The sequence below is a fragment of the Rhinatrema bivittatum genome, chromosome 4 (genome assembly GCF_901001135.1).
Source record: "Rhinatrema bivittatum chromosome 4, aRhiBiv1.1, whole genome shotgun sequence".
Classification (NCBI taxonomy): Eukaryota; Metazoa; Chordata; class Amphibia; order Gymnophiona; family Rhinatrematidae; genus Rhinatrema; species Rhinatrema bivittatum.
In genome coordinates, this window is record NC_042618.1 from 335476192 (window position 1) to 335488500 (window position 12309).

The window sequence follows — 12309 nt, forward strand, 5'->3', positions numbered from 1 at the left end:
ATTGCTAACGGGGTACCCGCTCCTCGGGGGCCTCTTCTGCTTCTTTCAGGTGCTGTCAGGAAACCGGTACTCGTTCCTTGAGGGCCCATGTTCCCTGAGTCGCTGCCTGCATCTACAACCCTTTCTACTTGGAAGATTTCACTAACAGTTTCCATCTGTGAGTACAACTACCATCTACTCCACAGTACTGCTTCCCTGGAACCAGGTACTCGCTCCTCGAGGGCCTACCCTCTGTTCCAGTGCCAGATCTCTCATCTAGTGGAATCGCTGTGTGAGTATAATACCACCGAGTCTCTCTACTCTAAGGGATCAGGTACTCGCTCCTCGAGGGTCTGCTCTCCCTGTCTCAGAGCTTCTCCTATTCTACCTGGAACTCTGTATGTTTCTCACTGTGTGCTCATAACTCTCAGTCTCTTTCCACTACAGCACAGCCAAGCAGAGGATTCGCTGTTCCAGCATCCTATGGGATACTCGCCCAGCCGGGCTCAACATCTACTACTCACTACTGCCACCTCTGATGGTTTCCAAAACTGTTTAAATAAAGATTCAAATCTGTGTTTGTGTGTCCAGAGTCTAGCCTGACACCGTGGTCCTTCATAGGACTGCCCCCCCCCCCCCCGTGGGCATGGTCAGCTGCCACAGTGTCCAAGGATCCACCCAAACATCAGTAACCATAACTCACGTGATCTTCAGCACCATGTCCAGAGTATCCCACTCCCGGAAAAGCAAAGCAGTCATGGACAGATGGACCATAACCGGGTCCACTGCTCCTAACTCCAAGCTCTGAGGAGGAGCATCAATACCCAGCTCCTCCAAGACTGCGGGTATTAGCAGGCTTAGTTCCTCCATGCAGAACAGCCAGACCACCTTGGGATCATCACCTTCGACAGTAGATGCCTGTGAAGAACCGTGGTCTGGACCCTGAGGATCCAGCCCAGGGTCCGCCTCCTGAGGGTCCTGCCCCTGCAAATCATCCTGTCACGAGCCCTCTGAAGAGGTATCTGCCGCCGATAGGAATGGGGAAGACCGCAGCAGCCGCTTGACCTTTGGGTCCCTGGGCTTGACTGGGGCCCCGGCACACTTCGCAGCCTTTCCCCGGTGCCAATTGGCTGACCTGCCTGCCTTGAACACCTTTTGTAACAGCCGCACAAAATCCGAGGTGAAAGAGGAGGAGTCAGAAATCTCTTCGGGCTCCCCTTCACCTGGCTCAGCATCTTCCTGATCAATACAGCCCCTACCAGAGGCCCCAGCCTGCAGCGATAATGGAGATGGGAAATCCCCTTCCCCCCCCCCCCCCCCCGCAGCAGACCTAAATGTCGACAAAATGTCCTTCGTTCCCGTGCTCAGCCAGAAGGGATCTGCCGGAGGCTGCTGCGACGCTGAGAGTCTCCCAGGCTCGTGGGACTTTCTCCCTCGCAGCAGCACTCGATGAGCCCTCCCAGGAAGGCAATGAGCACACAATCCATCGTGCGACAGCCACGCGCGCGCATCACCGCAGACTCTGCCCGCTGCTCCACGCAGCATAACGGTGGTAGAAAGCTGTTCAGCGGCCAGGCAGATGATCGTGGCCCCGGGGAAGGCAGGAAATTCACCCCAAGGGAGGGGGGAGATTGGAGAGCCGCCGCAGCAAAAGGAAAAACCCGAGCTGTGCCTGAAAGTGCCAGCAACGCTAGGAGGAAAAACCCACTTCTTTTTTTTTTTTTTTTTAAACAGAGCAAGAAAAACTTCCCTGAGAAGGCAGCAGGCTCAAGTGGATCCCAATAGGGCGAGTTAACCGGGACCGCCGGCGTCACCCTGAATGGCGGCTAGGCTCCAGGAGCTGAAGAGGAATCTACGACCATAAGTTCTCCTGCCTCACATACCAGGGGAGAGGGTGGTCCCACCAGGACCTAACTATCCCCTGGGAGGCTGTTAGAAGAAAACTTCTTCTTTTTTGTTTTAATTTCTATCTTTTTTTTTAATCACAGACTACAGGATTTTGCACCTCCACCAACTGCTGGAGACAGTGAAATTATTTATTTTATTTATTTATTTAGCATTTTTCTATACCGACTTTCCAATAACAAAATTATTGATCAATTCGGTTTACATTTTAAACAATAACAACAATGACAAGTAAATGTCTTACAATGAACAGGTCGAATTAACTTGGATTAAGATATAAGGGGGTAATAACATAATTAACATGAGCGGTGCCTAATATAGGCTAGAGGCTGGGTTTTAATGATAGACTGCCGAAGATAAGAGACTGCCAAAGATCATGTGATTTCTAGAGAAGATCTATATAGTTCTCTAGCGTGTTACCACTGAGGGGATATTGGCAGGGATATTTCGCAGGTTGATGTTATGGGAAAGCTTGGTTGAATAACCAAGTCTTGAGTCTTTTTTTAAATGTAGTGGAGCATTGCAGTGATCTGAGCTCTGCTGGGAGAGAGTTCCAGAGTTTAGGCCCAGCTGTGGAGAAAGCTCTTTTACTTAATGCTGATTTCATCGGTGGAATTTGAAGGTTGTTTTTGTAGGCTTGTCTCACTGGTCTGGAAGATGTGTGGAGTTGGAGAGGGAATGTGAGCTCGAGTGGTGCCAGGTTGTGTATTGCCTTGTGGGTTACTGAGAGCACTTTGAATAGTATTCTGAATTTGACGGGAAGCCAGTGTAGGCTTTTTAAGATGGGTGAGATGTGGTCTCTTTTGTTGGACTTGGTTAAGATCCTCGCTGCAGCGTTCTGCAGCATCTGTAGCGGTTTTATGGCGTTGGCAGGGAGACCCAGTAGAAGTGAGTTGCAGTAATCTATTTTCGTGAGAATGATTGCTTGTAGAACTAATCGGAAGTCTTTGAAATGTAGGAGTGGTCTCAGTCTTTTTAAGACTTGTAATTTGAAGAATCCATCCTTTACGATGTTATTTATGAGTGATCTATAATTCATTTGGTTATCAAGTATAACTCCTAGATTTCTGACTTGTGGAGTTATTGTTAATTGAGTTGACAAGATGGTACTTGGAAGTGTGTAGGTTCCGTTTTGGGAAATGAGGAGATATTCTGTTTTGTTTTGATTAAGGATCAAGTTGAGGTTGGTGAGTAAGTTGTTGATGGCTTGTTGGCAAGAGTTCCAGAAGTCCAGAGTTTTTTGGAGAGATTCAGTAATTGGAATCAGTATCTGAACATCGTCTGCATATAAGTAGTGGACGAGATGAGGAGCTGGCAGAGTGGCAGAAGGTAAATATTGAATAAGGTTGGAGAGAGTGATGATCCTTGTGGGACTCCTAAGTTGCAGGTGACTGGTGGAGATTCTTCCTTGTTGATCTTGACCTTATACTGTCTGTTCTGTAGGAACGATTTGAACCAGTTGAGGGCCTCATCTCTGATGCCAATTTCTGCCAGGCGATCTATTAATGTGTTGTGATTGACCGTGTCAAAAGCTGCTGTTAGATCTAGGAGGATGAGAAGACACGGTTGTCTGTTTTCAAGTTTAAGTAATATAGAGTCCGTTAATGAGATTAGGAGGGTTTCGGTGCTTCGAGATTGGCGGAAACCGAACTGCGATGGGGAAAGAATTTTGTGGTCGTTTAGGTATTCTGTTAGTTGTTTGTTTGCAACTCGTTCCAAGATTTTTGCGATGAAGGGTAGATTAGCTATTGGGCGAAAATTGGCTGGGTTTTCAGGAGAAAGATTAGGTTTTTTTATGAGTGGTTTTATGATTGCCATTTTTAGTGGGTCAGGTACAATCCCGTGAGAGAAGGAGCAATTTATGATTTGTGCGATGGGTTTGGATATGATTTTAGCACAAGAGATGAGGAGATTGGTGGGTATGGTATCCTGAGGGTGAGAAGAAGGTTTGAGCTTTTTTAGGATATTTTCGATCTCTAAGGATGAGGTCGGTTCGAACTCCTTAAGGCTAGCCTTTTGTGATGAGACTGCAGCTCGAGGTATTACTGGCGTAGTGTAATTATATATATACTGTAATTATATATATACTGGTAGACTGCAGGTGGCACCTCGGGTTAAGTGGCAGAGTCAGTCAAAATTTCCATCTGCTGGATGGGAGGCAAACCACAGCTGTCTGGACTGATCCAGGTATGTACAGGGAACAACCAATTTCCTGGTTGTAACTAAACAAATATTCACGATGATTCTTTTTTATATATTTTTTGTATGCACTTAAACTTGCTTTCAGGATTCAATCCATTTTTTAAGAACCAAAATATACTCTCTCAGTGATGACACTCTTATTTCATAAGCAGTAATGAAGTATGCCACATATTTTAGATGAGATAAATCTCTCTCCATATATTTCCCACTCTGTGCCCAACACTGCCAGCATTTCGGCGCTATGCACCTGCTTCAAAGTATCTTTTAAGTATTACAACACTTTTATAGAACTTTTCAAAAATCAAAATTAATACAAGTACTCACTGCTGCTGGACAAGGACGTCTCTACAGTCGGGTCTGTCTGTCTGCTAAACATCGGTTAGAAGATCTTCGTTGGTTTATTCTTGACCATGTTACTACAGATATCAGGGGAGGCAATCGTGAAAAAATACTCCTAAAAAAAGAACAGCAGTGGATATATAAATTACGATCTGAAGAACCATTGGGTTTAAACAGTAAGATTGAATGGAATACTTTGATTAATTTGTGAGATAATTTCCTCACAAATTTAAAGAACTGGATTTGAAATGGATAGCCCTCGGGCCATATAATTGAAACTACAGGTCAATGAATTCACAATAGTGCCACATAAAGTTTGTTAAAGAATAGTGACGTCAATACGTAAAAAATGAGGGGGTGCTCCGTGATTGGTTCACTTCATGAAGGTTTGTTATACAAATAGAGGTGCCATGTTTAAATGTCTTCAGACAGACCCGACTGTAGAGACGTCCTTGTCCAGCAGCAGTGAGTACTTGTATTAATTTTGATTTTTGAAAAGTTCTATAAAAGTGTTGTAATACTTAAAAGATACTTTGAATGTTTCAGAGTTTGCCCTGATGCAGGTTCCGAAACGTTGCCAACGTTGGCGGCTTCTGTTGAAAAATTGAAGCGATTGCGGCAACTTCAGCTAAAGGTTTTGAAGTGGACCGCACTGTTAAAAGACACGTGGGCTAAAGGATGACAAGATAAAGTTTTGTCGGGACAAGATAGGCTTATTGCCATCATTTAAACAGGTTCTGTTACAGATAGGCTTATTGCCATCATTTAAACAGGTTCTGTTACAGATAGGCTCATCGCCATCATTCAAACAGGTTCTGTTACTATCACTGTCGGGTGACATTAACATCAGATTGATGCAGTTTATGGAAACCCTGTTACCGGAAGTTAATTTGGAAGACAGTGTGGCTAATTGATCTGCCTTTGAAACATACAATTTGAACTTTGGTCAATAAGAAGTGTTAAGGATAAATGATGAACGATGAACTTGATCCAGCAACTTAATATATACCAACAGGATACTTATTAAAAATTAGTTCAAGTATTGAAGACATCATTAATTGTTAATTTTGTACTCATATTGATATACATCTAGACTGTGGTTCATGAGTGTGTGTGATATTAGAAGTTCCACTGAGTCCAAAATTTAAATATTGAGTGAGATTCACTGATGTCATCAAAATTGATTAAACTATTTAAAAATCAGTTTAACATACTAATGGCATAATTTTCTTAAAATTCCGTATTCTTTTGGCCAGTTTGATAATGAGTAGAAATTCATATCACTCTTAAATGGCAAAGAAATCATCAGCCACGTTTTCTAAAGTAATAGAAATTTATTTTTTAACTCAGATGGTTGGACTACAGGCCATTTTGAATATCTATTTCTGAGCTCAGAAAACAAATGAAAATAATGACAGTTTTTATGAAATAATGAAAATTTTAAAAAAAAGTTTGTTTAATAAAAATTGTATTTTATACAGTATTATTGTGATATATTTTGGGATCCATTAGGTATCAGTCTATTCATAACTAGTTGTAATTTTGTTTCATATTGTATACTAGTTTTTCTCCCTTGCAATTTTGGATTTGTGAAGGACATGGGGGGGGGGGGAAATGCTCGTGTAGTTTGGGGTTGCTACACGGGAAGGCCTAAAGAGCAAGGGGGGGGGGGGGCGCGATGCTCAGGCCGCATGCTTATCCTCGCTGGTGCCGTGGCGGGGTAAGTGATGGGAGGGTGCCGAAGTCGGCTTACCATTGGGACGCGGTGGTAAGCGAAGAGGGGCATGAGGGAGGAGGAGGTGGGGGGGGGGGGGGGCAATTAACTTTTGATGTTATGTATAAGTTGCAGGCTTGGGTTATGTTTTTAATAAACTGCGGCCTTAATTTAATGCCATATTGTTGTTCATGTGAATTTTGTACAGGGAGAGAGGGGTACGGGGGGCATAACTGGGCGGACGGCTGGTCTCAAGACCCTAAGTTTTGGGTCAGATCAAAGATCCATTAAGCCCAGTAGCCTGCTTCCAACAGTGGCCAATCTAGGTCACAAGCTCCTGGTAGGATCCCAAAAAGTAAATGGATTCCATACTGCTTATCCTAGAGAAAAACAGTGCATTTCCCCCAAGTTCATCTTAATAATGATTTATGGACTATTCTTAAGGAACTTGTCCACACCTTTTTAAAAACTCAACTATACTAATAGCTTTCACCATATTCTCTGGCAATGAACTCCAGAGTTTAATTATAATTGAGTAAAAAAAATATTTTCTCTCATTTGTCTTAAATGTATCACTTAGTAACTTCATTAAATGTTCCCTAGTCTTTGTACTATTTGAGAGAGTAAACAACTGATTCACATTTATCCATTCCACTCTATTCATTATTTTATAAACCTCTATCATATCTCCCCTCAGCTAAACTTCTCCAAGCTGAAGAGCCCTAGCCTCTTTAGCCTTTCCTCATAGAGAAATCGTTCTATCATCTTTATCATTTTGGTTGCCCTTCTCGGTACTTTTTCTAATTCACTGTATTTTTTTTTTTAGATATGGTGAGAAAAACTGCACACAGCAGTCAAGGTGTGGTCTTAGATCACTTTTCATTCTGTCTACTCCTTCAGGAGTGTTCACTCTGTTACATATGTTAACATCATTCACAAAAAGGCCAACTTTTCTCCTCTAATTCCTCTGCATTATCACTAACAAAGATATTGAACAGAACCAGCCCAATCACCCCTCTCTCCTCAGATTAAATTAAATTTACTATTATCTCTGTCTTCAATCATTCAACCAGTTTTAAATTCAGGCTACTACCTTGGGTCCATCCTATTCAGTTTATTAATGAGCCTCCTATGCAGGAAAGTATCAAAAGCCTTGCTGAAATCCAAGCAAATCATATCCAGCATATGTTCTTGATCTAATTCTCTAGTTACCTAATCAAATCCAAGCAAATCATATCCAGCATATGTTCTTGATCTAATTCTCTAGTTACCTAATCAAAGAAATCAATGAGATTTGTTTGACACGCTCTGCGCATGGTAAAAGCATGCTGCCTCAGATAGAATGTAGATAGTCCACTATCCTTTCTTTCAGAAGTCTCCACCGAGGTAAGGCTAATCGGCCTGTAGTTTCCAATCTCCTATCTGTTGCCACTTTTATGAAGAAGGACCAAATCCGCCCTTCCCGAGTCTTGTGGGACCACGCCCATCTCCAAAGAGCTATTGAACAGATCCTTCCGCAGATCCACCAGGACATCTCTGAGCTCCCCTAGTATCCTACAGGTAGGTTTTAAAACTGTTGCTCGCACACAAACAGCCCCATACACGTGAACGTGGGCCACGCACAAGTAAAGCGAATTTTAAGAAGCCGGGAAGTATGCGTGTACATACTCGTGCATGTGTGAAGAATAAGGAGGCAGAAAAGGGGCATGGGCATTCCAAGGTGGGGCCAAGACTTACACGTGTAACCCCCGAATTTTGCAAGACTGAACATGGCAACGCGCGCCGTGTTACCTGCGTAACTTTCTTACTGGTCCTGATGAGGCGCAAGTCTGGAGATTTTGGACCAGAGGGATCCTGAACGAGAGAGACACAGACAGGCAATCTGGCACTCTATACATCTCCCACTGTAAGAGGGGCACGATACATGGGTCTGTAAACCCTTGTCTTTCTCTTTCTCTCATACAGGCTCCATGCATTCACGCAGTAGGTATATTTTAAATGATATGTGTGTACTTGCAAGCATGAGATAAAATTAAGCATAATTTTGCTCGCATGCATAATACGTGAACTTAAGAGGCGCAAGCGCAATGCTTTTAAAATTTACCTGCTAGGGTGCATCCCCCATCTAGCCCTGTGGTTTTGTCCACTTTCAGTTTTGCCAGTTGCACAAGACACATAAATGGTGTCATAGCTACTCCATTCTCTAATGTACCCTTGGCAACTATCTAACCCCTTCTTCAGCTAACTTAAAAAGGCATTTAATTTTAATACAAGACCTACCTATTTTCTTACAGATTAGGGATGTTCACTCATTATTATTACTTTCTATTTATTTATTTTCTGCTGTTTTAGGCACTTCAAAGCGGATTACATTCAGGTACGGTAGGTATTTCCCTATCCCCAGAGAGCTTACAATCTAACAGGCTGATGCAGAAAGCTAATGCATAGGGAGTTAAAATGCACGTTCAGCACAGGCTGAATGCGCATTTTAACTCGGGGGAGGGAGGGGGAGAGGGCTGTTTAGCTGTGGCTGTGAATATACTGGCTCTGGCTAACCACAGATTTGAGCTACGTTCAGAAATCTTTTAGCCAGTGCCCAGCTGTCAAATTGATCAGGGCTCTCAATACTCTCTGCACCTCCCTATTCTAACTATCTCTTTTCTGTGTCCCTTGCTCAGACTGTAAGAGGGTTTCTTTCTTGCCAAGGAGCAACATGCTGCAGTGTATTGCAAACAGGCAACAGTGTATTGCAGTCTCTTCTTTTACCTCTTCTCTACATTTTCTACCTCCATTTTTTAAGAAGGTGATAGACAAGGCAGAATAAAAGCCCTCTAGTGGCTGTAAATTCCATTATCTTTGTATTGATTTTCAAGGACTTTTGCAGGTATTTGTTCCCTACCTGAAGTTGACTAAAGATAAAAGATTTTATAGTTTGCCCTTCAGCACTGTGAAAAGCATTGGTTTTGGTGGCAGTTTCACGGGGAGATTGCATTTGAACAAAGGAGGGAAGGGAAGGGTGTTATGACTGTCATGTAATTTACAAGCAGTTAAAACTGTTTTGTGTTTTTTTTCCTGGCACCTCCATATTAGCCTAGCCTAGTACAGTAATACTGGGAATTTAACACCATCTCTGACCAGCAGTAAAGTTTCCAGTGCAAAGAAAAACCAGGGTTAGGTCAGTGCATCTCTCTGCATTTGGGAGTACTGCATATCATAATGCCTTCAATTGCATGGGATTTCCCTTCGAGGGCACTAAGTAGGATGCATTATTGTAAGTGCACATAAAACTCCATAAGTAGGACGCATTATTGTAAGTGCACATAAAACTCCATCCTGCATCAGCAATGTTTATGTGCATAAAATGTGTATTCAAGTGCAGGTGAAATTGTGCGTTCAGCTGAACGCACTTTACTGCATCAGCCTGCCAATTTGTATCTGAGGCAGTGTAAGATGAAGTGACTTGCCTAAGGTCACATGGTCTATTTGAAGGCCTGGCCTCTCACATGGAGGCAAAGCACTAGAAGAAAGGAAGTGAACACAGATACAACTTTGTACTGGAGGAAAGTCAGAACTGCTGATTTTCCTCCCGTACAAAGAACTGACCCTCTTTTAGGCACTGATCAAGTTTGTCCCTCCAAAGAAATATTGATTTCCCCTATAAAATGTTCCTCTTCAACACTTCTAAATATTGGTACCTCTGAGATTCAACATGTCTTAGGAATGTACTTGACTTCGCTAAGCTGTTTTGTTTTCAAGCTGATATAGTACTTTTGGAATTTTAAAATCTAGTTATCCAATTTATCATCAGAATAATACTCTGCTGAAGTGCATTCACTCACAGTCTCATTTATACTAAACTCACTCTGCAGTGTACTAGTCCGTAAATATATCAAACTAATTTCACAAACTTTCATTAAAAATATATTCCCTCTTAACTAGATATCAATAATTTTGGTGGAAATGAATTTGGATCAGAGAGGTAATAACTGGCCGCCTCCTTCAGGACCCGAGTTACAATTGCAGCACTGCTGCAAATCACGGAAAGAAGGCTCTACAACTATTACACGCAAAACACGCAGAATCCAGGCTCAGGCAAAAGACTGAAAATGTATCCTCTCCAAGCACCTCAGGGATGAAGACCACCAGTTCAGATCCTTCGTCTTCTTCCGCTCCATTTCCAAACTTGTATTGCTGGACCCTAAACCTGGACCTTTCTTCCTCGCACATTGACAACCAGACCCGCCACCACCGGTCTGGCTAATCTACCCTGCTACCAATGCAGGACACGATTGACGCCAGAAGTGTCCAATCCCAGCCGGCAAATATAAAACGAGCTCCCTTTCAGGTCAAATCACAGATAGACAAGTTTGAGTGTGTGCAACAGCGCTGTTAACAGATGGTGGCGGCCATCTATATTGGGATGCAGTGATCCACAGAACGAACGCCAGGTTACGTATAATAGGAGGAGCGATAGGTGTATTCATATGCATATTGGCAATTTTGACATGTAAGAAAAGATGAGAACATCAAAATCAGAAAATATAGTGACATTAAAATGTATGGCAATACGTGATCGTTTTCAGATATCACAAATCTTCTCTATTCCAAAAACAAGCTCTTCGAATTCGAAATTGTTTTAGTTGAGAAAACTTCTAATTGCCCATTTGTTTTTTTTCCCCGTGGTGCGGTAATAATATTATGCTAAGCATAAAAGTTTAGTAGTATCCTGGAAAAGTTTCGTTAGTTCCCTTAAAGCGCTTCTCTGAAGGAATTTCGAGAAGGACCATCAGTTCAGCTCTATATTGTGTATATTCCAACTGTAGTTCTGACATCCATTCGACAGGACTTTGATCAAACATTTCTTTCCTTTAAACACTGTAATCCTTCTCTGTTCCTATTGTATTCCTAAAATTTAGTTTTTTGAGCTCTCCTTCAGCTTAGCCACTTTTTTCATTACGAAGCGAAATAGTCATGAAAGCATGATTAACATTACTGGAGTCAGGAAAGGGATTTTTAAAAACAAGTGACCTTGAACAAGCCACTTCCCCCTCTGTTATCTCAGTTACAAACGTGAGTGTGAGCCCTCTGGCGGCAGGGAAATATCTACAGTACTTGAATGCAATCCGCACTTTGAAGTCTCAAAGGCGGAATATAAATTAAATAAGTAGCCTGTCTGGCTCTATTAAAAGGTGCATACATTTCATGTGAAAAAAAAAGTGCAAAAACTAACAGCATTAATAATACAAAAAGGCAAGTTCTGAAAATGTTGCAAGCCCTGATGCTCAATGTCACAAATAGAGAAATAATCGTATTTCTCCATATCTTTTGTTTCCTAACCTTTAGACAGTGAACGAATTATTGCCCTTCCAAAGATGGCGTCTGAGACCATGCCGGCAGAAGGTCAAGACATACCCTTAAGGCCGCACTTGGTGTAGCCAATGGGAAAGCGAAATAGCCAGGGGGAGGGGGGGTGCAGAGTGGAAAGGGAGGAGCTTCCTTCTCTCCGTGCCGTCGGGGCTGGGGCAGGCGTAGGTTCGGTTGAGCGGCGTGAAATTTCTGGAAAGATTTTTTTTTTTTTAATTGAAAGAGGACGAGCGAGCTGGAGCTGAGGCTGGCCCGCGGGATACACTCACCTCTATACGGGCTTTTTCTGGCTCCCGGGCGTGGGGAGTAAGAGTGGCGTGAGAGTGGGTGTTCTCGCTGATCGGGAGCAGAGGATGAACCACAAGAGCAAGAAACGCATCAAAGAGGCGAAGCGCAGCGCCCGGCCAGAACTGAAGGACTCGCAGGACTGGACCCGCCACAATTACTACGAGATCTTTGACCTCAGCCCGGCCGCCGTCAAGGTGGGACCCAGGGGAGTGGTGGTCACGTGGGGGAGAGAGCCTGCTTTTGCCTCGCCATGCGGAGTAGGCTGGTGGCCACTTCACCCCAGGTCAATAGAGCGGGGCGCGGCTGGGCCCGCTGGCATGCACGGATTGGCAGTGCTGATTTTCCCATTGATTCGATTTCCATGAGAAAATCGGGACTGACAATCTGTTCGAGTCAGTAAGGTAAGAGCAGGAGCGAATCTGTCTGTTCGGCGGAACTGACTTAAGGCAGCAACCCTACTGTAGATTGGGATGGCGCTACCCAGTTTCCCGGAGAGAGTAGGGTGGCCTTTACTTCAT

At 43.2% G+C, this 12309-nt stretch overlaps 2 protein-coding genes across 6 annotated transcripts in view; one reads left to right on the forward strand and one right to left on the reverse strand.

Moving 5' to 3' along the window:
• The window catches only part of METTL23 (methyltransferase like 23), a 33443-nt gene extending 21534 nt beyond the window's left edge, over window positions 1-11909 (reverse strand). The window contains exons 1-2 of one of the 5 annotated variants that reach the window (XM_029600409.1): window positions 11773-11909; window positions 4411-4540 (exon numbers count right to left, since the gene is read on the reverse strand). Coding sequence is in view for 1 of the 5 variants with exons in the window: in XM_029600408.1 (XP_029456268.1) it covers window positions 10265-10366 (102 nt within the window). In the remaining 4 variants the exon portion in view is untranslated. Of the gene's footprint in view, window positions 1-4410; window positions 4541-10264; window positions 10504-11476; window positions 11512-11772 lie in introns of those variants that run through there. The other 4 variants (XM_029600411.1, XM_029600410.1, XM_029600412.1 and 1 more) reach the window with 4 other exon arrangements.
• JMJD6 (jumonji domain containing 6, arginine demethylase and lysine hydroxylase) overlaps window positions 11833-12309 on the forward strand; it is a 90522-nt gene continuing 90045 nt past the window's right edge. The window contains 1 exon segment of the mRNA XM_029600406.1: window positions 11833-11985. Within this exon segment, the coding sequence (XP_029456266.1) occupies window positions 11857-11985 (129 nt within the window). The 5' untranslated portion in view covers window positions 11833-11856.